This window comes from Myotis myotis, unplaced genomic scaffold (assembly GCF_014108235.1).
Source record: "Myotis myotis isolate mMyoMyo1 unplaced genomic scaffold, mMyoMyo1.p scaffold_m19_p_2, whole genome shotgun sequence".
NCBI classification, from domain to species: Eukaryota; Metazoa; Chordata; class Mammalia; order Chiroptera; family Vespertilionidae; genus Myotis; species Myotis myotis.
This window is the reverse complement of record NW_023416324.1, coordinates 4,675,149-4,703,110: the sequence shown is the minus strand read 5'-3', so window position 1 is coordinate 4,703,110 and position 27,962 is coordinate 4,675,149. Positions and strand designations below refer to the sequence as shown.

Genomic DNA, 27,962 nt, shown 5'->3' with positions numbered 1-27,962 from the left:
TAACAAGTGAGCCAAATGTCCATAGATCATGTCCCGCTCCGCCCCTCCCCACACCAGCCCCCTCCCTCTGCGGGTGGGGGCTCCTGCCCTTGGGGGGGCTCCCGTCCCCTGCTCCCCGGCTCCCTCCCAGAGGTGACCGCCGTGCTCTCTGCCGTAGGAGAGGCCTCCTCGCTGCGGGACTACGCGGCCTCCACCATGACCGAGTTCCTGGGCATGTTCGGCTACGACGACCAGAACACGAGGGACGAGCTGGCCAGGAAGATCAGCTTCGAGAAGCTGCACGCAGGCTCCGCCCCCGAGGTGGCCACCTCCTCCGCGCTGCCCGCCGGGGAGGACGCCCTCAGCAAGCGGGCGCGTTTCTCCAAGTACGAGGAGTACATCCGGAAGCTCAAGGCGGGCGAGCAGCTCTCCTGGCCGGCCCACGGCACCAAGGCCGAGGAGCGCGCCGGCAAGGACGCCCTGGGCCCCCTGCCCGGCCTGCGGCTGCCCAGCCACACGGCGCACCTGGAGACCAAGGCCACCATCCTGCCGCTGCCCTCGCACAGCACCGTCCCCATGCAGGGCCTGGTGGCCCGGGCCTCCAAGTACGACTTCTTCATCCAGAAACTGAAGACGGGCGAGAACCTGCGGCCCCAGAACGGGAGCACCTACAAGAAGCCGTCCAAGTACGACCTGGAGAACGTCAAGTACCTGCACCTCTTCAAACCCGGGGAGGGCAGCCCCGACATGGGCGGCGCCATCGCCTTCAAGACGGGCAAGGTGGGGCGCCCCTCCAAGTACGACGTCCGGGCCATCCAGAAGCCGGGCCCTGCCAAGGTGCCCCCCGCTCCCAGCCTGGCTCCTGCTCCCCTCGCCAGCGTGCCCAGTGCTCCCAGCGCCGCTGGGCCGGGCCCCGAGCCATCTGCCACCCTGCCCTTCAACACTCCCGAGTACCTGAAGTCGACCTTCTCCAAAACAGACTCCATCACCACGGGGACCGTCTCCACCGTCAAGTAAGGCACGCCCCTCCCCGCTGCCTGCCCCCGGGCCACGGCCCTGACTTTGAAGCGCATGTCTGTGGACACACACATCTGCTCTGCACTCATACACTCTAGGATTCTCACGCATGTGCTGCTCACACGTGTGTGCTCACACACACATTCACGCGTGTCCCTCTGCCCGCCTGAGCGCTCATGCCCAGTTCAGAGGCCCACACACTACACGTCTTGCTGTACACACAGACCTCACACTGGGCACTTCTGTGCATGTGCTTCCTGCTGACACACATACCACAGGCTCCTGCCACCCTGTTTGCCTGTAACTGGCTTTCCCTCCTGCCACCCCCAGGCCCAAATGCAGCCTGAGGGAAGTCGGGGGGGTGAGGGGGTGGCGGTTCTGGAGTCCAAGCTGGTGGCCATGGCTCCTGGGTCTAGAGCCTGGGCCACAGGGAAGGCAGCAAGAGAAGGCAGGGGGCTGGGAGGGAGGGGACACACTCAGCCCTAACCCCCGGGCCAGTGGTTTTTAGCTGCTGCGCCCCAAGAATTTTTAAAAACATGCAATAGCACTGACCTCTTTTCCCTGAGTTTGTCAAATAAAAAAATGACAACGGCCAACACAGTAGTCGTGGTGTGAAATGAATCAAAGCGATACCTAGTTTATTGTGTCAGTGTGTGCCCTGAGATGAAAAAGGTTGAAACCGTTGCCCCAGCCAATGGTAAGATGACTGGTCACGGATGGTGGGGCTGAATGAGACCCTCTCCCCCGAGATGGGGCCATACCTGGGAGCGGATCTGGGGAGCTGCCTGCCCTCTGGTGCCGGTCTTGCCCCTTCCTCTGGGGACATCCCTGGGGTACCTGGCACCCCTCCTCAGCCAGCAGCTTCCTGACTCCCGGGGTGTGAGGGGATTCAGGCCTAACTTCTGAGGCTCCTGCCGGTTAGACGAGGCCAGGCCCGTGCCCGAGGCGGAGCCCCCCAGCCCTGCCACTCCGGACTCCTGGCTGGGTCTGAGCTCATTGAATCTAAGCCAGACGTTTGCCATGGGACTCGCTCAGTCCCACCCTGAGGGCCTCGACCACTGAGCAAGGGAGCAAAGGGCCAGGCCCCAGGGCAGGGAGCTGCCTCCCGGATGCTCCTGGGGCATGAGGCCACCCCCTGTCCGCTAATCGGCTGTGCCCTGTGTCTCTCACCAGGAACGGATTACCCACAGATAAGCCAGCTGTCACCGAAGATGTAAACATTTACCAGAAATATATTGCCAGGTAGGACCCTGGGGAGGAGACTGCCCCGGAGAGCAGGTGGGGGGGCACCAGGAATGCCTGGGGACTGGGACCATATGTCCATACGACCATGAGTGCCAAGGTGCCTCCCCATCCCCATACACTCCTGCCCCATCTCAGAGGCCCTGCCCCCGGGGTGGGACCCGGGCCACAGCTTGTACCCCAGGCTGGCCGGGGTACCTGAAGGGGCCCAAGGGCAGGGCCTGGCCACAGGTGAGTGTAGAGCCCCTCCACAGCTCACACGGGGCCCTGGGTGGGTGTGGGCCCCTGGAACTGGCCAGAATTCGCTCCCCGGGCCAGGCCTTGGCCCTCACCCCGACTCCAGACCTGCCCCGTTACATCCTTGAGGCAGCAGGACTGGCTGGTAATCTTCCCCTCAACAGATTCCCCAAATCAGGGCCCTGGCTGCCAGCGCCTGACGGGGCAGCACATGGCAGGGTCGTGCCCGGCAGCTGCCTTTCTGCTGATCTTCCAGGTTCTTCCCGTCCCTCTCTGTCTTTCCAGCTTTGCTCTGCTCTCTTTATTATTATTATTATTATTATCATTATTATTAGCGCCTCAGCAGATGGCCCTTTTGGCAGCTTCAGCTGAAATATTTATTTGCAAGTGGTTCTCCCCCTGACAAGGGGGCCTCCTCTCACTCTCCCGGCCGGCCGGGCAGGCGGGCTGAGCCTGCCACCTCCTCCCCATTTGTCATGGCACATTCTCCCCAGGGCGGCCGTCCCCGGGGCTGGGAGAGCCACGCCCGGCAGCATCGTGGCCTGGAGACGGCCTGGGGTTCCAGGGAGGCGGGCAGTGGCCAGGCAGCTGGGGCTCCTGGCTTCAGAGAGAGCTCCCCGCCTCGGGAAACCAAACAGATGCTGTGCGTTAAAAATTCATAGCTCTGCCGTTTCAAGTGTCAGGAAAGCCCAGGAAAGAACCGTCTAGCATCTCTCGGCAATCGAGCCCTGGCCCGGCTCAGCGGGGTCCCGGCACCTGGCCCAGTGCTGGGCGGTCGGCAGCACCTGCACAAGAGGCAGTCGGGGGCTCCTGCCTTCCCCATCCCATCCCATCCCATCCCATCTCTGCTCCGTCTCTGCTCTGACTTCTGGCTGCCCCAGCTCCTTCCTCTCCACTTTGGTGCCAGGCCTGGTGCCTTCCCTGGCACTCACTCCCAGGGCAGAGGGACTCCCAGGGCAGATGGCTCTAGGCTTCCTGATGGGCTCAATTGCTTGTCCTGGCCTCCTCAGGCTTCCACCCCTCCACCCCTGCGGACCACCTCTGCCCTCCACATCCCCACACAGGGCCCGGCACTTCTCTGCGGCACAGGCACAGACTCCTCCTGGCTGCTTAGGCCCAGTCCCCCGGCCTGGCCCCGGAGAGGTCTGAGCCGACCCCTCCCCTGCAGGTTCTCGGGCAGCCAGCACTGCGGCCACATCCACTGCGCCTACCAGTACCGCGAGCACTACCACTGCCTGGACCCTGAGTGCAACTACCAGGTAAGGCCCCTCGGGCACTGCCTGCTCCTGTGCCGACCGCCACGGGAGCTCTCCGAAGTGGGATGGGAGCTCAGTTCTGCCCGGGCTGCCTGGACTTAACTCAGGGAGGCAGAGAGGCCAGAAAACCACTGGCCTGTCCATGCACCCAGACCCCTGCCCACAGGCATCTGGTAGGATCTGGAGCCATCTGCAACCTGGTGCTAATAATTCAAATGCCCATATACGGCGTCTGCCTTGCACCAAGGACTGTGCTAGAGCCCAAGCACCTTACCTAATTGATCTTCCCAGGGAATTATCAGGTTGGCATTACTGCCCCATTTTACAGATGATAACATTGAGGCTCAGGTCCATGGTCACTTCTATTCAAAGTCACCCGTTGGTGAGTGCAGAGCTGGTGAAAGTGATGGGGGTAAGGGCAGTCTGCCTAGGGCAGTGATGGTGTCACCTCTGACACGCGAACTCATTTTTTTTTGGTTGATTTTTCTTTGTTAAATGGCATTTAAATATATAACATAAATATCAAAAATATAAGTCTTTGTTCTACTATGGTTGCAAATATAAAAAAAAATTTCTATATGTGACACGGCACCAGAGTTAAGTTAGGGTTTTTCAAAATGCTGACACGCCGAGCTCAAAAGGTTCGCCGTCACTGGCCTAGGGGCTGCTCCCTTTGCCTCGCCAGGGAGCCCAGCCCGGCATAGCCCCTCGGTGGCTCTGGGCAAAATGTGTCCCTCCGAGCCCCTGCCTTGGAGGCTTGGTCCAGTTCATCCTCTCTGCTCCTGGGCATGGCTGTCGGGAGCCTGAGGGGAGGTCAGGGCAGAGTCTGTGGTTCTGGAACCTTGGAATTGTTCCCTCCAGGGCTCCGTGTGCCAGCCTTGGGGCAGTCTGGGCTGCCTGGACCCCACGCAGGGTTATTCACAGGGACGCCTGAGGGGCCTGGGGCCAGCCGCTGGCCTGGCGCCCTTGGCCTCTGGCGGCAGGCCAGGCTCCCGCCAACCCGCCTTCTCCCGGCAGAGGTTCACGAGCAAGCAGGACGTGATCCGGCACTACAACATGCACAAGAAGCGCGACAACTCCCTGCAGCACGGCTTCATGCGCTTCAGCCCGCTGGACGACTGCAGCGTCTACTACCACGGCTGCCACCTCAACGGGAAGAGCACCCACTACCACTGCATGCAGGTGCCCTCCGCCCCCACCCCCGACAGGGAGCCTCCCTTCCTCCCATCCCAGGTCCCAGGTCCCAGGACAGGGAGACGGGGGGCAAGTGGCGAGTCCTGGGGGCTCAGGCTCAGGCAGCGGCTGGTGGGCCAGGGGGGGCCTTCCCCATGGCCATACTTGGTGTGGGCGAAATTCAGCGAGCTGTTTATACAGACCGACATTTTTCAGGCTTTAACACCAAGAGCGGCATTGCAAATGATTCCTGAGGAGGTTTTTGTTTAATTCTTTGTTTTAATGCCACGCAGAGTCTGGGCTTTTTCAAGGTGTCAGGTCCAGGGGAGCGACTTTGGGTTGCAAATAGCAGCCGCCGTGCCTCCCCCGGTATTTGTCAGGGGGTTGTTATGGCCTCCGTGAGACAACCTGGGCCCGGGGGAGAGGGGGGCTCGCTCTCTGGGCTCTGAGATGGTGCAGACACTGGCACGGCCCAGCCTTCGCTGGTGTTCAGATTCCACTGGTTTTTACTCGATATGGCAACGTTGCCTGCCTTGGCCCAGCTGGGGTGGGAGGGGAGGGCCCTGTGCCAGGAACCTGCCGCTGAGCGCGTCCCTGGGCTAAAGGTGACCGCCAGGCCCCCGGTCCAGCCTGCCTACCCCTAGGGGCTTTAGAGGTGGAGCCACAGACTGGAACTCCAAACCCACCCCCTGCGGGAAGGGGCTCCCAGGCCTCTGCCCGGGCTGTCCTGGGTCCCAGAGGGCAACACGGCCCTCAGCACAGGCAGGGCCAGGCCCTGAGGCCTGCCGGGTCGTGAGGGGTTCTCTGTGTGCTCCCTGAGTTACCCTCGGGCCCCCAGCTGGGTGTGTACAGGCGCAGAAGTGCCCTGAGCAGGGAGGCCAGCGGCCCAGGCCCCCAGGCTCCGGCTGCACCCATCAGAACAGCCGCTCTGGCCTTGCCCGGGGCGCCTGGCCCGGGTTCCCCTGACAGCCACCCGACCCCTGCAGGTTGGCTGTAACAAGGTGTACACGAGCACGTCGGACGTGATGACGCACGAGAACTTCCACAAGAAGAACACGCAGCTCATCAACGACGGCTTCCAGCGCTTCCGGGCCACCGAGGACTGCGGCACGGCCGACTGCCAGTTCTACGGGCAGAAGACCACACACTTCCACTGCAGGTACCCACCCGGGAGGCTGGCCAGGGGGGCTCGCCGGCCTCGGGGAGGGACGGAGGGCTGGAAACCAGGCCCCAGGGGCAGCTCGGGGCCCTGCGTCCTCACAGGAGCAGGAACAGCAGAGAGGGCGGCTCAGAGGCCCCGCCTCGACGTCCCGCCTGGTGGGAGCAGGGCGGGGCCTCCTCCCGGCCCCACGTGGCCCCGTGACAGGCTCCCGATGTCCCATCCAGGCGCCCCGGCTGCACATTCACCTTCAAGAACAAGTGTGACATCGAGAAGCACAAGAGCTACCACATCAAGGACGACGCCTACGCCAAGGACGGCTTCAAGAAGTTCTACAAGTACGAGGAGTGCAAGTACGAGGGCTGCGTGTACAGCAAGGCCACCAACCACTTCCACTGCATCCGCGCCGGCTGCGGCTTCACCTTCACCTCCACCAGCCAGATGACCTCGCACAAGCGCAAGCACGAGCGCCGGCACATCCGCTCGTCGGGCGTGCTGGGGCTGCCGCCCTCGCTGCTGGGCGCCAAGGACACCGAGCAGGAGGAGTCCAGCAACGACGACCTGGTGGACTTCTCTGCCCTGAGCAGCAAGAACTCCAGCCTGAGCGCCTCCCCCACCAGCCAGCAGTCCTCCGCCTCCCTGGCCACCGCCACCGCCACCGCCACCGCCGAGGCCGTGCCCGGGGCCACCAAGCCTCCCAACAGCAAGATCTCTGGGCTGCTGTCCCAGGGCCTGCCTGGCTCCATCCCCCTGGCCCTGGCCCTCTCCAACTCGGGCCTGCCCACTGCTGCCTCCTACTTCCCCATCCTCCCGGGCAGGGGCAGCGCCTCCCTGCCTGTGGGCACCCCCGGCCTCATGGGTGCCATGTCGTCCGGGGCAGCAGCCGCGGCAACACCTGACACAGCCACTCTGGGCGCCTCGGGAGCTGGTGACTCAGCCCCCGCCACCGCCACCGCCGCCTCTGTCTCGGTGCCCCCCGCCTCCATCATGGAGAGGATCTCTGCGAGCAAGGGCCTCATCTCGCCCATGATGGCCAGGCTGGCCGCGGCCGCCCTCAAGCCCTCTGCCACCTTTGATCCAGGTGAGCAGGCTGGGCCCTGCCCAGGAAGCAAGCACCTTGCAGGCCCCAGGAACTCCCTGGCCTCGGGTGGCAGAGCAGAGTGGGGGGGTGTCTGGCAGAGGCATCTTCCTGCTCCCTACACCCAAGTCCCCTGCCCTTCGAGCCCCCCTCTTTGCCTCGTCTCTGCCTCCATCCTGTTTCTTTCCTACTTGGGGCCCCTCATTCTGAACGGCCCACCCTAGGCAGCTCTTGCTTCTGACTCCTCATCTGTGAAGTGGGGGTGCCTGGCTGCCCCCTGCCCTGGTCTTCTCCTGCCAGCCGCAAGTCCAGCCGCAGTCCCCGAGTCCCAGTTCCCTCCAGGTGGCGTGGCGGGGACAGGAGTCCAGCCCCGTGGCGGGTGGCTGCACTTAAGGAACACGTGGAGAGACTCATGCCCGGAGGGCCCCCGAGGCTAAGGGTGCCCTTCCCAGCTCTGCTCAGTCCGGCCCGCCCACTAGAACTTTCTCCACCAGGGAACGCCCTGACCCGCGCTGTCCGCACGCAGCCCCGCACAGGCAGCTGCTGAGGGCTGGGCTTGGAGTGGCCGGTGCAGCCCAGGGACTGGGCATTCCTTTCATTTCAGCCTCACCATTGGTTCCCTCATGGGGGCCGGGGAGCCGGTCACATCTGTCCCCCCCCAGCTCCCCCGCTGGCCCACCAAGTGGGGGGGCCTCCCCTTGCTCACGTTTCCTGTTCTTTTATAATTGTTTCTGCTTTTCTCCTCTGGAATTTTTTGGTTTTTCTGTGTCCCTCACGCCTCTCCTTTTCCCACTTCCGGGCGATTAGCATTAGTCAAATCCCTGAGAAGAGTTGGCTCAGGTCTGGGGCGTGGCTCACTTCATTCACTCATTCACTCATTCATTCATTCATTCATTCATTCGACAACCCCTGGTGCTTGCTGAGGCCTGGGCGCCGAGCGGTGCCAGGCACGTGGCAGGGAAGAAGAGAGGCAGAAGCCCCACTTGTGGGGTTGACGGAGGTGTGGGCTGGTCTGTGCCCGGGCACAGCTAGGAGGCGGCGAAGCTGAGCCTCGGACCCCAGCAGTCCGGCTCCTGAGCCCGCGCACCCACTTCCCCGCGAGGCTGTCTTGCGATCGGCCATGACTGAGGGCCCTGTGGCCCAGAACCGACCCCCACCCAGGCCCCCCGAGGGCCGCCAGTGCTTGACAGGGGGCGGGCGCTCTTTCCCTGGGGACCTTGGGCAAGTGACTGGAGAGCTGCCGGAATGTGGACACCCTGAGTTCTGAAAACTGTCTCGTCCCCAACGGGCGCTCCTGTCAGCCGGCAGCTTGGAGTGACTCACCTGACATTCCCGGGAGGGACATGGCGGGACTGCCTGGGGCCACGCCCCTCTGCGAGCCGGGGTGGGCCCCCCTCCTGCAAGGCCACACTGGGCTCAGCGGCCAGACTGTCAAGTGCTTCCGTTTCAATAGAAAAATCTCCTTTCCCCAAAAGAAAGGTCAGGCCAAGAGGAGAGGGCTCCCTTTCCTTACTTTTTAATAAAATGCCACTTGCTGTCTGAAGCAGCTCTCTGTCAGCTGCAGCGCCCGGGGGCAGATTAATATTTCAGTCACTGGGGGACGATGGAGAAAGGCTCCGCGGACATGTGCCTGTCAGCGGCTTCTCGTGCCCCTTCTCGGCGTGGCCTCCCGAATCCTCTGCCCGCCCGGCCACGTCCACACCCCACGGCTCCCACCGGCCGGGGCCGCCCAGCCTCATCTCCGTCCCGGACAGCTTGACGGGCGAGGTCACATAGTTTGAACCGCCCCGATTGGCTGTCAGCTCCCATCGCCCTGACCCGGCAGAGGCCCCTCCTAGGCATGCTCAGTGCAAGGCAGGGCCGTCGCCCCGGCAACAGTGGGAAGGGGACCCGCGGAGGGGGCGCCGCTCCCAGTCTAGACCTGCCACTTCCCCTCAGCGTTAACGGAGTCTTTAATAAAAGCCTAAGCGGCAGCCCCACAAATTGGCTGTGACAGTCGGTGGAGAAAATGAAGGGCCCCCACGCCCGTCCCGGCCCCTCCCCAGCCCCCCGCCCTGCTCATCCAGGAGGCCCTGAGCCTGGACAACTTTGACATAATTTTGCAATAATTATCACTTGAAGAATTGCCACACGGGGGTACGCGTCGCCGGCGATCACGTCAGCGGGGAGAACCGCTGACCGGCAGCCAGGGCTCCCGGGGGCCCCAGCCCCCCCGGCACGCTGCCCGCCCTCCGGGGGGTTCCGGCGGGCGCCCACAGGCGGCCCTCAGCCCCTCTAACACCGTCTTCCCTCCCCTCCGCTGTAGGAAATGGGCAGCAGGCCTCCCCCGCCAGGTTCCCCCCGGCCCCGGTGACGCAGGAGCCTGGTGAGAACGCTGGTGCCCCAGGTTCCCACGAGGCCTCCCAGGACCGCAGTGTAGACCTGACTGTGAAGGACCCCAGGTGAGGCGAGGCCGGGGCCTCCCTGCTCTGCTCCCCTGCGGGAGGCTCGGGGGAGCCAGACCCCACCGGGCACAGGGGCCCAGCCCTCCTGGCGGGGGGTCCGCTCCCTCCTGGCAGGTGCAGCCGCTGGCCGGAGCCCCAGGGCCGGGCCGGGCTGGGAGGGGCGAGGCTCCGGGCTCAGTCCCACGTCCGTCTGAGCTAAAGCCCCTTGGTTTGTGTGTTCCAGTAATGAATCAAATGGCCACGCAGTCCCGGCAAATTCATCTCTTTTATCCTCGCTTATGAATAAGGTAAGAACCATCCATCACACGCCTCCCGTCCCCCCGCCCGGAGAAATTAAAGCCGCGCTGGGGGGTGGGGGGGATGTGTTTGTTTTTTAATGTTTTGCCTCTAATAAGATGAGTTTGTACCATTTAAATTTTGAGGCCATTTTTCATCGGATATAATTTCAGAGCCACTGCTTACAAATTAATTTAATGAACTGGCTGAAGAAATATATCCCAGCCTCCAACACCCCTTTCTCCCCTTCAGATGGAGGGCTCCTAAAGCTTTTCCGGAGCCCTCCAACTTCCCCCGCTGTTAGTTATTCATTTCATTTATTTATATATATGTTTTGTTTGTTTAAGAAAAGGTGGGGGGGGCCCCAAGTGGGAGCAAAGCATCAACCCCCACTTTTCGGGCTGAGTGATGGTCTCGGACGCCTTCGCAGAGGTCGCTCGGAATATTTATTTTAAATAATGCAGGGTCTTTGTAAATTATACATCATCTCAAATACATTCTCCCCCTTCACGTGATAAATTTGACTACAGCAAGATTAATTTGGTTACTGTTCACAAGTGACTGCTGAGGAGGGAGCCGGGCCTGGGCCAGACCTCACGGGCGGGAGCCCTGGCTGGGCCCTTGGCCGGGAAGGAGCCTCCCGCTTTCCTCTGCCCTCTGCCCTCTGCCCCCTGCCCAGCACCTGGTGCCTCTTCCTTCCCTCCCTCTCCTGGTGGCTCTGTGCTCTTCTCTTTCCTCCTTAGGTCACTGCCCCCTGCACCCCCTCATCCCTTCCTGTCGGAGCCTCCGGCAAGCGGCAAGCCTCTGCATGTGCACACGCGCGCCCTCCCCCTCCTCGCCCAGCAGCATCCAGCTGTCTCCATCTGACCCCGGGAGCCCCCTCCCTCCTCGCTGCTCCTCCTTTGTGTGCCTTCTCTTGTTCTCAAGAAATTCGTAGGGGTCCCCCACCCCTCCTCCTCTTGCACTTCTTTTGAAAACCTGGCAGGAAAATAGCGAGGGAGCCGCGGAGTCTGGGGAAAGCTGGGCTGGAGCGTGTGCCCGCCCGGGGCCCAGCGGCACGGGGTGTGTGCGGGAGCCCTGGCCTCTCCGAGGGCCGGGCCGGGCAGCGTCCATTCAGAGAGAGCTCTTCACAGCACTGCCGGCTCTGGTCGGTGTGAGAGTCCCAAGGGGTCCAGAGCTACTGCCACTCCCAGGTCAGCGGGTCTGTGTCCTGAGGCCCCCCAGCCCCAAGCATGGTCCCTGTCCTCCCTACAGATGTCTCAGGGCAACCCCAACCTCGGCAGCCTGTTGAACATCAAGACGGAAGCAGAGGGGAGTCCTAATGTGGAGGCCTTGCCCTTCCTGGGCAAGGCTGCGAAGGCGCTGGTTCAGGAGAAGCTGCCAGAGCCCTGGAAGTTGTACCTTCGCAGGTGAGGGGCCAACGGGGAGAGCCAGGGGGAGGGAAAGGCCAGGCCACCTGTCCTGGTGGCCGGCGCCCAGCCACACGGCACACCCGGCCTCACCAGAGCGCCAGGGTCTCCTCTAACCAGCCGGCTCCCCTGGCCAGGTTCGGTACCAAGGACTTCTGCGACGCCCAGTGTGACTTCCTTCACAAGGCCCACTTCCACTGCGTGGTGGAGGAGTGCGGCGCCCTTTTCAGCACCCTGGACGGGGCCATCAAGCATGCCAAGTGAGTTGGGGTCCCAGGAAGGGGCCCATTTAAACCCAGCCCCATGTATTTATCCATGCTCGGCTCGGGGCCCCGTGGGGCTGGAGGACCCATGTCCATTTCCTACCAGACCCCAGACGCTGCGCTGGCTTCTTCTCAGATGCAGGCTTCCCCATGCTTCCCAGGCTCAACCCAGCCTGTCCTCCCAGCTCACCAGGCCCAGGGCAGCCCCAGCCCCACCCCAGGCGCTGCCTGCAGAGCCAGCTGCAGAGATCCAGCTCTGACCGGGCAGGGACCCCCGGAGAAGGCCTTTCCAAGCCCAAACATTGCATTTGTCAATTCTCTTTGACCTAAAAATAAAGAAGTTAATTTGTGAAACCCATTGAGCTGAAAAGCAGCAAGCCCGGCGCCTATTGTAATTGAACCCAGAACTTACAGTCATTTCAAACAGCTCATCCCTGCTCCCTGCGCCGGATCAGGCTCACTGCTACGCAGCCCCAGCTGCTAGTCTGCAGAAGAGGCGACTAAATACCAAGACCCACCTTTAAATTTCGGAGCAGGTTCTGGAAGGATGGGCTTCATGAGGCCAGGGCTTGCTGTCCACCAGCCCCCTCCATGTGGGGAGGAGTAGGGACAGAGGTCACGGCAGGAAGGTATGCTAGGACTGAGCCAGAAGCCAGAGTTCAGGACTGGAGGGCACAGCTCCCGCTCAGCCCCTCCCTGCTGGCGGCGGCTGGCACTGGGAGTGACATGGGGACACTGTGACACTGGGCTTCTGAGACAGGCAGGCCTGCCACGCCCAGGCCCGCCCAGCAGGGGAGGGCGGACCTGCCCAGGGGGGGCCCCCCACTGCACACCTGAGACCCCCATTCTGCCTCTTGCAGTTTCCACTTCCGGACGGAGGGAGGAGCCGCGAAAGGCAATGCGGAGGCCTCCTTCCCGACCTCGGCTGCTGAGACCAAACCTTCCTTGGCCCCCTCATCCCCGCCGGCACCGCCCGTCACCACGGCCACGGTGTCCTCTCTGGAGGGACCCACTCCCAGCCTGGCCGCGGTGCCCTCCGCCCCCACCCTGCTCGCCTGGAAGCAGCTGGCTTCCACCATACCCCAGATGCCTCAGATTCCAACATCAGTGCCTCACCTGCCCACTTCGCCCTTGGCAACGACTTCTCTAGAAAACGCCAAGCCCCAGGTCAAACCCGGATTCCTCCAGTTCCAGGAGAAGTGAGTCCCTCGATGACCCGGGAGTCCTGTGTCCCCCGCGTGTCTCGGGAGTAGGTGCTGGCAAGGACCGCCGAGGGCGCTGCTGCCCGGCCTGCAGCTAGCCCTGGCCGTCCCCGGCCTCTCTGGGACCCGGTCATCAGGCATTGTCCTTCTAGCCAAAGATGCTGCTGCTCTGACCCACTTCCTGTGCCCAGAGCAGGTGGCCAGGGTCGGGGAGATGGTGGTGGTGGTGGCCGCTGTTCCAGAGGCCAGTGGTGACCCTGCAAGGACCGACGCAGGGGGCCGGAGTGGCAGGCCTGCCCGCGGGGAAGGCTGCCCTCCCTCTGGGCAACCTGTGGGCTCCTCGGCAGCTCGCGGCCTGGCTGAGCCTTGGCAGGGCAAGCGAAGGCCTCGGTCCCGGGGGGTGAGGGCTGGGCCCCACTCCAGGCCCACGGCCACCGGCACCGGGTCTGAGCTCCAGGGGGGGAAGGGACCTCCTCACTGGACGGTGGTGGCTACTTGCGGCGAGAACGGTGACTCTGTATCATGATGTGTGCGGCTTCCTGTTCTCAATAAAAGTAATAAATTGGATGTGAACATACACCGCCTGAGTGGCAGCTGTCCTCCCTCTCTGAGCACCGGGGCTGGGCCCACAGCCTGGAGGGGACCTGCACTCGTCTCCGTCCCTCCCCAGCTTCCCTTCCCCCACTCACCTCCCCACAGCGGCAGCCCCCCAAGTTTTCCAGACTTGGTCAGAGTTCCCACCGGGCCGATGTGGGGGCAGCCGAGTTGCAGCCAGGGCAGAAGGCCGGAGTGCAGCACCCTCCACGCCTGTCTGCAGCCGGGGACCCCCAGCTCCGGGGCAGGGCCTGCCACTCCCAGGGCAGGCCAGCTACGGGGGTTCCACCCGGCATTCCTCCGGCCCTGCCAGCCCCATCACTCGGCTGGCCTAGGTTCTGTGAGCAGATGGGTGCCCCAAGCCCCCAGCTGACCTGGGAGTCCTAGCAAATATGACCCTCAGCAGGACCTGACCTCAGGTGCCCATTCCCACTGGCCAAGGCCCCGTGGTAGCCACACTTCCTGGTAGGGCTACCCGCCCATCTGCACCCTGTCAGTCAGCCACATCCAGGGCCTTGCCTGTGCCATGACAGCCAGGCCTCACTGGCATCCCGCCAGGGCTGGCAGCACCATCCCTCATTTTCATATCCAAGAAGTCATTGCAGACATCCTTATCTGTAATCCTGAGGTGTGGCCGTGGAAACTACAAGTCCCAGCATGCAATGCTCTGGGCAGCCTGCACACTGTGATCCCTTATGCACCTTCAGAGCTCCAAAAAGAAGGCAAGAATGCATGCTGGGATCTGTAGTCTCCACAGACTGAATCATCCTGTTGAGCAGGAGGGCAGCCCAGGGGCCATTCCTTTTGATTGCACCACCAGGGACTGGGGAGCTGAACCCCAACATGGGCAAATGGCAGGACACCAGCGGGGCGGGCACCGGGAATGCCAATGACCTTCTGGGCTGTGGTTTCGTTCCAGCGATCCTTGCCTGGCGACGGACTGCAAGTATGCCAACAAGTTCCACTTCCACTGTCTCTTTGGGAACTGCAAGTACGTCTGCAAGACCTCCGGCAAGGCCGAGTCCCACTGCCTGGACCACATCAACCCCAACAACAACCTGGTGAACGTGCGAGACCAGTTCGCTTACTACTCCCTGCAGTGTCTCTGTCCCAACCAGGTCAGCAGTGGAGGGGGAGGCGGGGCGGGGCAGGGAGGTTGCGGGGAGGGTCCGGCCCCAGGACAACCCCTCCTGGCAGAGGCTGTTCCTCACGCCCTCTTTGAACTGTCCTCCTTCAGATTCTGGAAAGGACACTGTCTGCCCCTGGGCCCTGGCGGCCCTGGGCAGCGGTTCGGATTGGTGCTAGTTGGTGAAGTCTGTCATTTCATCCTAAGCCTCAGGGGTGACGTTGGCATCATTCCGCCTCCTGGAACTAGCGAGGCTCCCTTTCCCCAAAGGCCTAGATTTAAAAGAGGCGCCTTGGACACATAAAGAGATTGAGCTGTCCGTGCCCAGACGGGAAGGGCAGGTCAGATTCATGGTGAACCTCTAGAGGAATCCGGACCTAGATCTGGGGACGGGGAAGTGCGAGGATAAATTAGTGATGTCTGCCTCGGTCTGGGCATACAGAGAAGAGTGCCAGGATAGATGAGTGATGTCTGCTCTGGGTGTGGGTCTAGAGAAAGATGCCCTCAATACCAGGCAGGATGTTTTAGTCCAGTGATGGCGAACCTATGACACCTCTGACACGCGAACTCATTTTTTTGGTTGATTTTTCTTTGTTAAATGGCATTTAAATATATAAAATAAATATCAAAAATGTAAGTCTTTGTTTTACTATGGTTGCAAATATCCAAAAATTTCTCTATGTGACACGGCACCAGAGTTAAGTTAGGGTTTTTCAAAATGCTGGCACGCCGAGCTCAAAAGGTTCGCCATCACTGTTTTAGTCAAATGGCAAAAAGGGGCGGACTGTCTTTTAGCGAGTGAAAGGTCCTTACCCGATTGTGTTTTCGGATTCTGAGCACGGAAGAACACGAAGGCCAGGGGCCTGCTGCCGCCCACAGGCCTGGGCAGGTGGGACTCACAGAGTTTGCCCACCCGGCCCGACCCCCCTCTCCCTCCCTGCAGCACTGCGAGTTCCGGATGCGCGGCCACTACCACTGCCTCCGGACCGGCTGCTACTTCGTGACCAACATCACCACCAAGCTGCCGTGGCACATAAAGAAGCACGAGAAAGCTGAGCGGCGGGCAGCCAACGGGTTCAAGTACTTCACCAAGCGCGAGGAGTGCGGCCGGCTAGGTACCGATGGCCGGGCAGGGGCGGGGACGTGCAGCAGGCGGCGGGGCTGGGGCCCTGGCCCCTGGGGCCCTTCTCTTGGCACCTACCTCCTGCCCCTGCACATCAGGCTCCGTATTTTGTTTAAAAATGTCACAGACATCACAAGCCAGGCATTGTCAAACTGGGAAAACCGTCAAAACCCAGGAGCCCATGGGAAGGGGGTGTGGTGACTTGGAGCACAGGCCCACCTGGGAAAGCGCCTGGCCCTCATCAGGTGTCCAGGCCTGGACTTGGTTCTCTTTCTCTTTCTCTTTCTTTTCTCTCTTTTTAAAAAATTTTTTTATTGATTCCAGAGAGGAAGGGAGAGGGTGAGAGAGATAGAAACATCAATGACAAGAGAGAATCATTGATCGGCTGCCTCCTGCACGCTCCCTACTGGGGATCAAGCCCATAACCCGGGCATGTGCCCTGACCGGGAATCGAACCGTGACCTCCTGGTTCGTAAGTCGACGCTTAACCACTGAGCCACACCGGCCGGGCTCTTTGCCTTTCAAGAGGGCTTCCCAGTGAGTGTGGGGAGCTCCCGAGGTTCCTGTCCTGGCATCTTTGTCCATGGCTTCAGCTGCGAGGGTTTTGTCTAACATGTGCCGTGGTTTGTTCAGTGGTTCGTTCATTCATTCGGCAGAGGTTCATTGGGAACAGCCATGTTCCAGGCTCTACGCTGTTGCAGGAGGCCCTGGGGCGAGGGGGGGCTGGGAGGGCTGGGGGGGGGTGTGAAGGCAGCAGCAGCCAAAGTGCTTTTGTCATCTGCTGTGGCCGGCACTGTGCTCAGTGCCAGGAACCTTGTGGACAGCACGTGCACGGGGGGCTAAGCCCAGAGCTTCTCTGACTTGGGGTGACCCAGAGGGAAGTGGCCATGGGGCTGAGAAGAGGAGGCCACAAACGGCCCCAAGCTCTGCAGGAGGTGCCTGCGTGTTAACTCTGCTGCCGAGAATTGGACCCCCAGCAGGGAAGCTGTCCCCTGGCCCGGGAACCGGGCTTCCCAGAGTTTGCCCTGGGGGTGCCTTGGGGAGGGGCCTCCAGGGCGAGCAGGCAGAAGGGCAGCGCCTGGTGTTCACAGGCTGCAGCGGTGGGGCAAGAATCTGCCCAAGAAGGGACTGGAGCCTGGAGGCAGGTGGTAGCCAGCAGGCTGGGCAGACACCTGCTCTGTGGGCGAGCCCTGTTGTGACTCAGGTGGTCATGGCAGCAGGGACTTGGGGGAGCATAGGTGGGGCCACTGCCTGCTGCTGACTGGCCCTTCCATAGGGGAAGGCTGAGAACAAACCTTTCCTTCACGTATTAATTCAAAAAGAATCCATGGCCTGGGAGAGGGTTGGTAACCATGGCAACAGATGTCAACACGGGGTGGCCTGGGCCGGCCCTGGGCTCACTTTGCAGGTGTCAGGGGATTCTGTAGTTGCTGTTATTTACCCAACTTGGGGTGTTGGGGTGGTAGCTGGGGCCAAACAAAGCTGGGGGATGATATAAGACACCTGGCCAGCTCAGGTGCCATGGCAACGGACAGGCCTTCACCTGCCCTTTGCTGATACTGTTTCAATCCCGCCTGTTCTGTTTGTTCTCAGCCCAAAGCAAAGCAGAGGTAGGAGGGGGCAGGGCGAGGGCCAGCCAGCTGCAGCCATTAAACAAGGTCTGGGGGCCGGCAGCACGCGGGCTCCCCATCGGGGCGAGGGCACAGGTGGCTCGCTGGGAGGTGGCTGATCTAGTGCACAGGTCATTAGGGCCCCTTGCCCTGGAGCCCACGGACCTCTCAGGGTTTGGGGTAGGGGACGGGGGTCACGTGCCTCTACGCTAGGCTGGAGGGGAGGCCCTGGCTTTGGACAGCCCAGTGGCCTAATTTCCTGGAGGTGGGGTGGGGTACAGGCCCTCCTGATAGGAATGCCACCCCGGGGACGGTGCCCTTTCGCCAGATGCTATCTGCCTTGTTGGCCACACTTCCCCGTGCCCAGAACAGTGCCTGACACGCAGTAGGTGCCCTGAGCGCTGGCCGGGGAGGCTCACGCCGAGGGGGCTGTGCCCACAGGCTGCAAGTACAACCAGGTGAACAGCCACTTCCACTGCATCCGCGAGGGCTGCCAGTTCTCCTTCCTCCTCAAGCACCAGATGACCTCCCACGCCCGCAAGCACATGCGGAGGATGCTGGGGAAGAATTTCGACCGCGTGCCCGCCTCCCAGGTGAGGGTCCAGCCCGCAGGCCGCCCCTCGTCCACCCAGGGTCCCGCTCCCGCTGCCCGGCGGTGGGCCGCGCCGCCTGAACGGACAGCCTGCCCACAGCCCAGCTTTCTCAGGGCCCCCCGCTTCCTTTCAGGGCCCCCCGAGCCTGATGGACACGGAGACAGATGAGTACATGGACTACACCGGCTGCAGCCCGGGCGCCGTGTCCTCTGAGTCGTCCACCATGGACCGGAGCTGCTCCAGCACCCCCGTGGGCAATGAGAGCACAGCCGCAGGTGAGCGGCCGCCGGGGACAAGCAGACAGCGGGCAAGGGGCAGGCCCGGAGGGCAGAGGGGACCTGGGAGCTCCCGGCCTCGGCCAGACCCCTCCTCCCAAGGCCAGCACTGCTGAGCCCATGTTAGGACAGGAGGTTCATGGCCAAGTGGCCTCAAAGGAGGGCAGGCCAGTGTGCAGGGGTCTGGGACGTGGGTCATTGAGGCCACCGGCTGCCATCCTGCCCACTCCCCAGCATCTGCCCTCGGTCTCAGCTCCCAGGAGCGGCCCAGGCTTGGAGCCATGGAATAGAGCAGCTTAGGCCCCAGCCAGTGAGCAGGCCGGAGTACCCAGGGCCGAGGCAGGCGCCCGCCCCACCCAGCCCTGGCACCTCTTCTGGCCCTTCTGCCATTGGCCCCAGCACGGTCCTTGGGTCCCAGGCCCTCGCCCAGCCCGTGCACTGCCTCGCTCCCAGTCTGTCTCCGCCACCTCCTCCCTCTCTTCTCCGTGGCACCTCTCTGCTCCTCACCTGTCCACACATTTTCATATCATACTTGCTTCTACCATTGGGTTTCTCATTTTGGTTCTTTTTTGTTTGTTTCTTCTTTGTTTTTGTTTGTGTGTGTGTGTGTTTTTGTTTTGTTTTCTGCTTTTCTCCACCCTCTCCAGGCTGCCCGGCTCCTCCTCCTCCTCCTCTTCCTCCTCCTGCTGCCTCCGCCGGTGACCAGGCTGCCCGCGTGGCTCCGCAGCCCCCACTGGCCCCGTCCTTCCCCCCGGCCGTGCTCCGGGCGCCCCTCCCCGCCCTCCCCTGCCTCTTCTCTCCACCCTGTCTCTCATACTCTCTGCTCAGTGCCACTCTCGGAGCCACCCGGGGCCTGGCCCACCCCATCAGCAGCCAGCCCAGCTTCCCGCCTGTCACTGCCACTCCAACTCCAGTAAAAAGTGACGTCCCCCTAGTTCAGGATGCTGCAGGTAACGCACACGTGCCCTCTCACTAGTGTCTGTCGCCCCAGCCAACCCTCAAGGCCGGGGCTCAGGACCAAGCCTTTCTCTGTGGCCTCTGGGCCCAGGACAGGGACATCCCCTGCCCCTCACACCCCAGCGCCCTCGAGACCAGAGAGCCTAGTCTCTCACCCGAGGTCCGCTCCTCTCAGCTGCTGCTCAGACTGGGCAGGGCACAAGGTCGCCACCAGGGTCCCCTGGGATTCACCCCATCTCCGCAACTGGCCAGAGCCCCAAGAGGCTGTGCCTGCCCCACCCCCAGCTTCCTAGGCCAGAGCCTGGCCCTTCTGGGCCTGGGAGCTCACCTGGCGCCTGGCACAGGGAGGCAGAAGGTGTTCTTGGGAAGGTTGCGGGAGCCTGGGACCTGCTCGGGGTTCTGAGCGTCCCGACACCAGCCTGAACCCTCAACGGTGGAGCCAAGCAGGAAGAGGGGGCATTTGTGCCCAAGCCCCGCGCCGGGCGCAATGGCAGAGCTGCCTCCTGGCCCACCCAGTGTCTGCTGCTCCTTACAGAGGGACCTGCCCTCCCCTGCCCCTTGATGGAGTTGTCACCGGCTCTCCCTCCATTCATTCTCGCCTCACATTCTACCTGAGTGCCAGCCCCAGTGTACGGCTGAGAGCGGGGCAGGGGGTTCCCCATGTGGAATGCAGCCAGTGAAAAGCTCAGTTGCCGGCATAACCAGATGGAGCCCGTGACCTCACCCCCAAAGTAGCCCCTCCTCACCCACCTGGCTCTCCAGACCCCAGGCCCTCCCTTGTCCTTCCAGGGCCCCCACCTCACTGCAATCCTTGGTGTCTCTTCCCCTGCTAAGGGTGGTGACTGGGTCCCAAATGGACAGTGCCGCAGGGTGGTGCCATGGAGGCTGGCATTCCAGGCAGGTTCAGGGGGGTCTGGCAGGCAAGCCGTGTGGGAAGAGCCTGGAGGATGTCCACACCTCCCCCCCGCCCCCGTGGGCTAGACCTGGGGGCTTCTCTGTTGTTTCTGTGGTGTGGGGCAGGGAGCACAGGTCTGCTGCCCCTTCCCCTGACTGTGCAGCCAAGGGGCTGGTCTCCCCTCCCGCTGCAGCTCTGAGGGTTGCTGTGCCCCCCAGAAACGGGGCACAACCACAGTCGATTGGACAGCCCTGGCAATGGGAGGCAGTTGGGGCCGGGGGGGGGGGGGGGGGGGCACAGATAGGCACCATCCACCACCGCCTGAGGCTGGCTCCAGTTCAGCCATCAGCAGAACTGCCTCTCCCAGCTCACTGGGCGGAGAACCCCAGCAAGACCTAAAGAACCTTCTGGTACCAAGGAGGTTCTGTCTGGTGCTCTCCTGGGCAAGGACTTACAGCCTGTGGGCGCTTGGCATCCCTTTGGCGAGTAGGCGGTCCCACACGCAGACCGGTGGGCCCCAGGGAAACTGGCTAGCAGCAGAGAAGGGGTGCCTGACCCTCGTTAGAGGCCACGCGTGATGGCGTCCTGGCCCCCGTCCAACTTGAGTAATTACGCTCCGACCTAGATTCCCCCTTCAGCTTCAATTAACGCCAGGACGGCCCTCACTTCCCACCCAAACCGGCCAGGAAGCAGCCACCACATCCCCAGAGCCGCTCGCTCTGCACCGGGGCAGACGCCTGCGGTCACCCTGCAGACATGATGACGCAAGGGGAAGCCCGGCTCCGGGCTTTGGGGGGGGTGGGGGGTAGTGGGAGGCCACCCCTACACAGCCACGGGAGACAAGGAATGTCCCTAAATGCTGCCCTCTGGCCACCCTGCCAGACTGGGACCTACGTGGGTGTGATCCTGGGAACGGTGCCGGCAGCGCACTGACCTCCCCCGCCCCTCCCCAGGGAACACCATCTCCATGCCGACCGCCTCAGGGGCCAAGAAGCGCTTCTGGATCATCGAGGACATGTCCCCGTTCGGGAAGCGGCGCAAGACGGCCTCCTCTCGCAAGATGCTGGACGAGGGCATGATGCTGGAGGGCTTCCGGCGCTTCGACCTCTACGAGGACTGCAAGGACGCGGCCTGCCAGTTCTCGCTCAAGGTCACGCACTACCACTGCACGCGCGAGAACTGCGGCTACAAGTTCTGCGGGCGCACGCACATGTACAAGCACGCGCAGCACCACGACCGCGTGGACAACCTCGTGCTGGACGACTTCAAGCGCTTCAAGGCCTCGCTCAGCTGCCACTTCGCCGACTGCCCCTTCTCGGGCACCAGCACGCACTTCCACTGCCTGCGCTGCCGCTTCCGCTGCACCGACAGCACCAAGGTCACGGCGCACCGCAAGCACCACGGCAAGCAGGACGTGATCAGCGCGGCCGGCTTCTGCCAGTTCAGCTCGAGCGCGGACTGCGCCGTGCCCGACTGCAAGTACAAGCTCAAGTGCTCGCACTTCCACTGCACCTACCCCGGCTGCCGCCACACGGTCGTGGGCATGTCGCAGATGGACTCGCACAAGCGCAAGCACGAGAAGCAGGAGCGCGGCGAGCCGGGCCCCGAGGGTCCCGCGCCCGGCCCGGCCGGAGGCCTGGACAGCTCGCTGTCGCTGGGCCCCGAGCCCGCGGGCTCCCTGCTCTTCCTGCAAAGGGCCGCCGGCCTGGGCCTGGAGCTGGGCGACGCGGGCGACCCCGGCCCGCCCGACGGCCCCGCGGCCCGCGACGGCCCCGCCCCCGCGCCCGCGCCCGGCCCCGCGGCTGGGGAGTCGTCCCCGGAGGACGAGGAGGACGAGGAGGAGCTGAACGAGGAGGCGGAGGACGAGGACGAGGACGAAGAGGACGAGGACGATGATGACGAGGACGACGACGACGAGGACGACGAGGACCTGCGCACCGACTCGGAGGAGTCGCTGCCCGAGGCGGGGCCGGGCGCACGGAGCCCGGAGCGGGCGGGCCTGGGCGGTCCCGCGCCCCCCGCGCCCGCAGCGCCCGCCGCTGCCTCGCCCTAGCCGCCGGGCCCCGCGGGGGACGGCCGCCCGCCTCGGGGGCCCGCCCCTTTGTTTATTATTATTATTGTTATTAATTTTGTAAGAAATGGTATTTATACGTCAAGCTTCCCTCTGTACAGAGCTAGATGTTTGTCGTGGTTCCGGCGTCGGGGCGCTCCGGGCTCGCCCCCCTCGCCGCCCCGCCGGTGCTTCCGGACCCCGAGTCCGTCTCAGGGCAGAGGCGGGGCCTGTCTGGTGCTCCGGGGCGCCCCGCGCCCGCCGCCCGCCCGCGCAGCCCCGCGTTGGGAAGGACTGGCTGCGAGGGCCCCTTTCTGGCTGCAGGTCGGGGGTCTTCTTCAGGGAATTAGGTGCTCTTGTCCGGGGTAGGAGAGGGGAGCAGGGGTCCCCGAGGGCGAGGCGGGCGCAGACCCCGGGCAGCTGCCCCCAGCGATCCTCCCCGGGCCCCAAGCCCACGCCAGTGGGATTCCTTATTGCTCAGGACGGGGTCGGGTGCTGGGGGTCACTGGGACCCCCACCCGTAACCACCAGAGGCAGCCGCACCTGTAGCATCTGGCAGGCCCTCCCTTTGCCCTGGGGGAGGGCGGGGCGAAGGCGTCAGCAGGGCGACCGTACAGGGCCTGGGAGGACACCTCATGGAATTAGGAGCTCCCTGGTCGCGCTGTCCCCACGGCAGGGCTGGCCGGGCACCTGCTCCCGAGGGCTGGGGACGCAGGGGCGCCCTGGGCCTGCCAGGGGACTGCCCCGCACCAGCCCCGGGGAAGGCTGTGTTCCCTCCTAGAGGGAGAGGTGCTGAGCCCGCCAGGTCTCAGCCGGGAGAGATGCGACTGGGGCTTTAATATTCAAAATGGAAAAAAAAGCAAGAAAGTTGTACAGTATTTTTCCTGTCAAGGTTATTATTCTACATAGAACAAAAAGAGAAAAAAGCCGGCGGGAGGTGAGGGCGCCGCCCCACCTCCGCCCGCCCTGAGGTTGGAGACAGTGCGATGGCTCCTGGGGCTGTTGGGCGTGTACCCGAGGCCTAAGGCCGCGGCCGTCTCTACACTAGCACTGGCGGGAGCTACTCGATTCCAACTTTTCACTTGAATTTTTTAGAGGCCAGAGAAAAGGACTATTACCATTGATACAAGTTTGTAGTTAACATTTGAGTTTTTCTCTATCGGTTATGTGTGTGGCTTTATAGGGCTTTTTTTTTTTTCTTTCCCAGTTTATTATTTTGTTTGGGATGCTTCTTTGTTGGTGTTACCCACCCAGATCTGGTTCCCTTTTCAAAACATCCCTCCTTCCTGGAGATGGTATCACCAGGCCCCGAGCGGCCGGCCTGACAGGCACCGGCCCGGCCAGTGGCTATGAGGGCAACAGGGACCCACGACCGGGCCTCCTGTCCACCTCCTCTCCACTCCAGGCTCCCAGCTGGTCTCCGGTGGCCGAGACTCCGGCCACAGGAAGAGAGCAAGGCCCAGCCTGGGGGAAGGCCTGTCACCCAGAGCCACCTCCCTACAGGTCTCCAAGGGGAGCCCCACCCAACTGGGAGCCGTGGCGTCCTCTTTCTTTCTTTTTTTCTGTTTTGTCCTCTGGCCTGCCCACAGCCAGAAGCCAGGATCATCGGAACTGGAGAGGGAGCGGGGAGGGAGGACGGTCAGACGGAGTGTGCCTGATTCACCGGGAAACATCGCGTTTCTAGAACAGCCCCACCAGAGCCTCCTGAATTCTGTGGGCACCACGTGCTGCTGAGCGCTCGCCCAGACTGTGCCCGGCCACAGACCCGGGAGTCTGTGGAGGAAGTTTTGTAAAGAAAAAAAAACAAAAACAAAACATTTTTCAATGTAGCAAAATCAAACAAAAACAAACAAAACAAAAAAAAAGAAAAGAAAAAAGAAGACGCCGACAGTTCGAAGTCTAGCCTTTTGTAACCTTCATATTGCACACTAGGACTATAAGCCATTGCTAGCTCATTTTGAATTTTAATGTGTAATTTTTGTTTTATTTTCTTTCTGTGGGGAAAACGATGCTTGATCCACCAATGCTCTTTTTAATGTTTTATAACTATGTATGTGTATATATATAAATATAAAATAATATGTATGCACATATGTGTGTATATATCTATATGTATATACATATATAGATATATAGAGATATATAGAGAGGTTTTGAGACAAAAAATGCAGAACGTGAGAACCGAACTGAACAGCGTGTGCTCTGATTACTTGAATCTGGTCTCCTCGGCACCTGGTTATTAAGAACTGAATATTTTTCCACTTGAATTTAGTGCTATTAGAAATTTAATATATGTGTTTTATTTATTTGATTTTTTTTTTGCATGACTGATGCAAGGTTTGACATTTTCACTCAATAAAAACTGGAAAAAAAAATCTATCAAGTTATCTTTTATTTTTAAAATCAGCCCCAAGCAGCTGGCGGTGACCCATCCGTGCAGGGTGGCACAGCCCGCTGAGCTGCGTGTGCCGGGCAGGGAGGAGGGGGTGTCGGTGACCCTTCAACCCTGGGAGAGAAGGGGGAGGACCTTTCGCTGCTGGGATCAGGCCAAGTTCCCCAGGGGGCTGGGGCAGATGGTGGGGGCTTGGGCTTGGCTGGTCTGAAGGATGGCCGCCTCCCTCAGCCCTGCCTGAAGGCCCCACAGGAGACTCAAGAGCCACCTTCCGGCCAAGACCCCACGGGCTCCACGAGCTCCCCAGGCCCCCCACCCAGGCAGCCCTCTCCTCTGTCAGCCACGGCTACTGGGCAGGCGCTTGGCAGGGTCACCCATCTGCCTCCTCCCTCAGCTCCTTCCTCCTTCCTGCAGGGACCTGCCTGGGCCGGGAACGGCGTGTACCCGGATCCGATCCGGATGCTGGCTCGGCTCCTGCCTGCAGCACGTGGGGGCAGAGCCAGAGGGGGCCAACTCCCGGGTCTGTGGCCACCCGCCCCAGGCCCTGGTGGCACCATGGCTGGGGCTCCCCCAGAAGCCCGGGTAGTGGGAGCACTCCCCTGGGGCCTGGCCCAGAGTGCAGGCCTCCCGCCTCGCTGACCCTGACACTCCTGAACGGTGACCCGTCATGAAGCCTCATTCTCTGCACGGTCTCGCCAGCTTTGCCCTGAGCCGACCTCCTTCCAGGGGGCCAGACCTCCCAGGGCCCCCATCGCCTTCTTCCACTCTGAGGACAGCTCACTGGGTGCCACTCCCGCAGGGACCACACCGCTGTCCTGAGGAGGGGACAGGGCTGGGAAGTCCGCCGCGGTCCTCCCCTGGCGGGGCGCCTCGGACCAGGCTGCTTCTCCCGTGCCCCCGGGCCCCTGCGTGCCCAGCACCCAGCACCCAGCACCCAGCTCAGCGCCATCCCCACCGCAGAAGCTCCTTCCCGCCGCCCAGCTCCCAGGCCCTTCCCTTTCTCCCTCTGGAGCGCAGCCCACGGGCTATTTACATAAATATGTTTGTAACAGACGTGAAAATATATACTTTTTTCTGTCTTATTAAAATGTTCAAGTTGGAACTCGCCTATTGTTTGTGGATATCTCGATTCTGTTAAATAAAACAGTGACTAATTTATGGGATAAAACACAAGTTCAACAAATTAAAACCATTATTGGAGCTTCATGGGCCCTGGTGGGCCAAGCAGCCTTCCCGTGGGGCCCGAGGCAAGGCAAGGAGCCAAGCCTGGCCCTCCGCTGCTGGGTGGGTGGGGCGACCACAGGGCTCCCTCTGGGCGCTGCTATGGGGGGCGGTGGGGTGGGGCCCACAAAGGCTTTGGGGGAGCAGCTCCCAGGGGCTCCAACTTCAGCTGCACTCAGGGTAGATGCCCCCAAACTGCCCCCTCCTCAGTTGCCCCAGGCCTTCTGGGCCCCGGGTGGACCTCAGGAAACCCCCACACAGTGGACAGGCAGGGCCAGCTTCCAAATGAGACTCAGGACAAGGCAGGGCCCTGTGCCACGCCCAGGGAAGGGGCACTGGGTCCCAGGCACCCCTCAGAGAAGTCTCAGGGGACAAGGGTCTGCCCACTGTGCTGACTCCCAGGCACTGCCCCAGACCAGAAGTGCCCACCACACCCACCAGGAGCTGGTGCCCAGAGCCTGTGCCCTCCACCCCCAGGAGGGAGGGGCCTGCAGCTGGGACGGTGCCCCACCCCAGGCGTGCGGAGTGGGTGCAGGCCCCACAACACTCCCTGTGGCTTGTTGGACTCGGTGGGAAATGCAGTAAAACATGTTTTCACTCTGGGATTTAATTAGCGGTGGTGGTGTGATGCTCTACACCCAAACTGGGCAAATGCAAGACTTCCGCAGCCTCTTGGAAAGAGTCAGACCCAGCTGCACAGGCTCAGGCTGCGCTCGATGCCTGCCCACCTCCCACAGGCCTGGCAGGGCTTGGGTGCTGCTAACCGCTGAGTCGCCCACGGAGCCTTGCCCAGCCCACCCGGACCAGCAGAGACAGGGCAGCCCCCTCCCTGGCCGTGGGGCCAGCCAGCATGCCCAGCCAGCCCAGGCGAGGTCAGCTAGTCCAGCCACCTTCACGCGAGGTGGCCCCGGCCCCACAGGTAGCCTTGGCCCAAGGCCAGGGGATGGGGGACTAAAGTGCTGCTGCCCAGGGTCAGGGTCAGGCCTCCAGGGAGCAAGGCGGCATCAGTCCTGGGATCTTGCTGGGAACGAATAGGGGCCAGGCCTGTGCCACCCTGGGAGGCAGGAGCCTGGAGCCAGCGCAGGGCAGATGGCTGTGCACCGTGCACCCCAGGCCCCTGCGGGGGACCCCGGCCTCGAGAGCCTTTTCCCACCAAAGAACCCAGGCCCTGCCCTGACTCCCAGCCCCTGGGCCCTCCTGGGAGCCTCCGAGGGCCCGCGGCCGGTCTGGCTCTGCTGACCCCTGGGAACAACTCCCCAGGCTCTGGGTGGGGGGGAGCAGGCACCACCGTTTCCAAGACGCAGTAAAGAGCCTTTCAGCCAGGGAGCAGGGAGAGGCTCGGCGTCTCCGTACGAAATCAAATCTCTCCCATAGAAAGGCATCGACTAAGTGCTCGATGAGAGGAAACTAGTCCTGACCCAGGAATGGCACCCAGCAGTCCAGAGCCCGGGCTGGGGCTGCAGTGCGGGGGGGAGGGGCAGCTGATGCAGGAAGGTGGCGCCCATCCTGGCACTGTCTGCCCTGGCAGGGGATGAGGGTCCTGGGGTGGGAAACGCCTGTGCAGGAAAAGCAGGGGCCGGAGAGGCGGCTGGGGCAGGAAGGGGTCAGCCAGGACTCAGGTCCACCCCAGGTGAGCACTCCACCTGAGGCTGAGGTCACCACCTGCAGCTTTCATGGGCACCTCTGCTCTGTCCAGAGCCTCCAAACATCTTCTCTGGGAGCCTTGGCAGAAACAATTTTAAACAAACAGGCCAAGAAACACTGAGGATTAAGTAAACTCCCAAGGACCTGCGCTGGTCAGGCCCTGCAGAAAACGTCTCCCGCCTGCTCTTCCTCCTTGGGGTCTGGGGCAGGAACTGGGTTCTGGGCTAGGGCAGGGCTGGGGCTGAGGCAGGGACTGGGTTCTGGGCTGGGGCAGGTGCAGGGAAGGGGTTGGAGAAGGGACAGGCTGGGGCTGGGGATGAGGCAGGGACTGGGTTCTGGGCTGGGGCAGGGATGAGGCAGGGACTGGGTACTGGGCTCGGGCAGGGCTGGGCTGGGGCAGGGATGAGGCAGGGACTGGGTTCTGGGCTGGGACAGGGGCAGGGGCTGGGGAAGGGATGAGGCAGGGACTGGGTACTGGGCTGGGGCAGGGATGAGGCAGGGATAAGGCAGGGACTGGGTACTGGGCTGGGGCTGGGCAATCAGCAGAGAAGAGGAGGTGCTGGGCCCAGGCCCGAAGCCCAGCACCTGCGTCCTGGCTGGGCACCGAGGGCCAGGAGCCTCTAGAGACCCTCTGCTCCCCCTGGTGTGAGTCCCCACGGACACAGGGCTCACTCTCAGTGAGACAAGCAAGCCACACACACTAAAGAGGAATTTCCCGTTTTTATTTAGAGAAGAGACAGTGAGTGA

The 27,962-nt window shown here is 62.3% G+C and overlaps 1 protein-coding gene across 15 annotated transcripts in view; it reads left to right on the top strand.

Moving 5' to 3' along the window:
- The window catches only part of CASZ1 (castor zinc finger 1), a 149,143-nt gene extending 124,810 nt beyond the window's left edge, over positions 1-24,333 (top strand). For 12 of the 15 annotated variants that reach the window (XM_036347379.1, XM_036347378.1, XM_036347390.1 and 9 more), the window contains 16 exons: positions 158-992; positions 2,170-2,238; positions 3,644-3,734; positions 4,749-4,913; positions 5,891-6,063; positions 6,291-7,144; positions 9,447-9,582; positions 9,809-9,872; positions 11,116-11,270; positions 11,408-11,530; positions 12,394-12,732; positions 14,249-14,447; positions 15,399-15,570; positions 17,630-17,781; positions 17,915-18,056; positions 20,862-24,333. In XM_036347379.1, coding sequence (XP_036203272.1) covers positions 158-992; positions 2,170-2,238; positions 3,644-3,734; positions 4,749-4,913; positions 5,891-6,063; positions 6,291-7,144; positions 9,447-9,582; positions 9,809-9,872; positions 11,116-11,270; positions 11,408-11,530; positions 12,394-12,732; positions 14,249-14,447; positions 15,399-15,570; positions 17,630-17,781; positions 17,915-18,056; positions 20,862-21,961 — 4,769 coding nt within the window. In that variant the 3' untranslated portion in view covers positions 21,962-24,333. Of the gene's footprint in view, positions 1-157; positions 993-2,169; positions 2,239-3,643; positions 3,735-4,748; positions 4,914-5,890; positions 6,064-6,290; positions 7,145-9,446; positions 9,583-9,808; positions 9,873-11,115; positions 11,271-11,407; positions 11,531-12,393; positions 12,733-14,248; positions 14,448-15,398; positions 15,571-17,629; positions 17,782-17,914; positions 18,057-18,884; positions 19,007-20,533; positions 20,812-20,861 lie in introns of those variants that run through there. The other 3 variants (XM_036347393.1, XM_036347394.1, XM_036347380.1) reach the window with 3 other exon arrangements.
- The last annotated feature ends 3,629 nt before the right edge of the window (positions 24,334-27,962 follow it).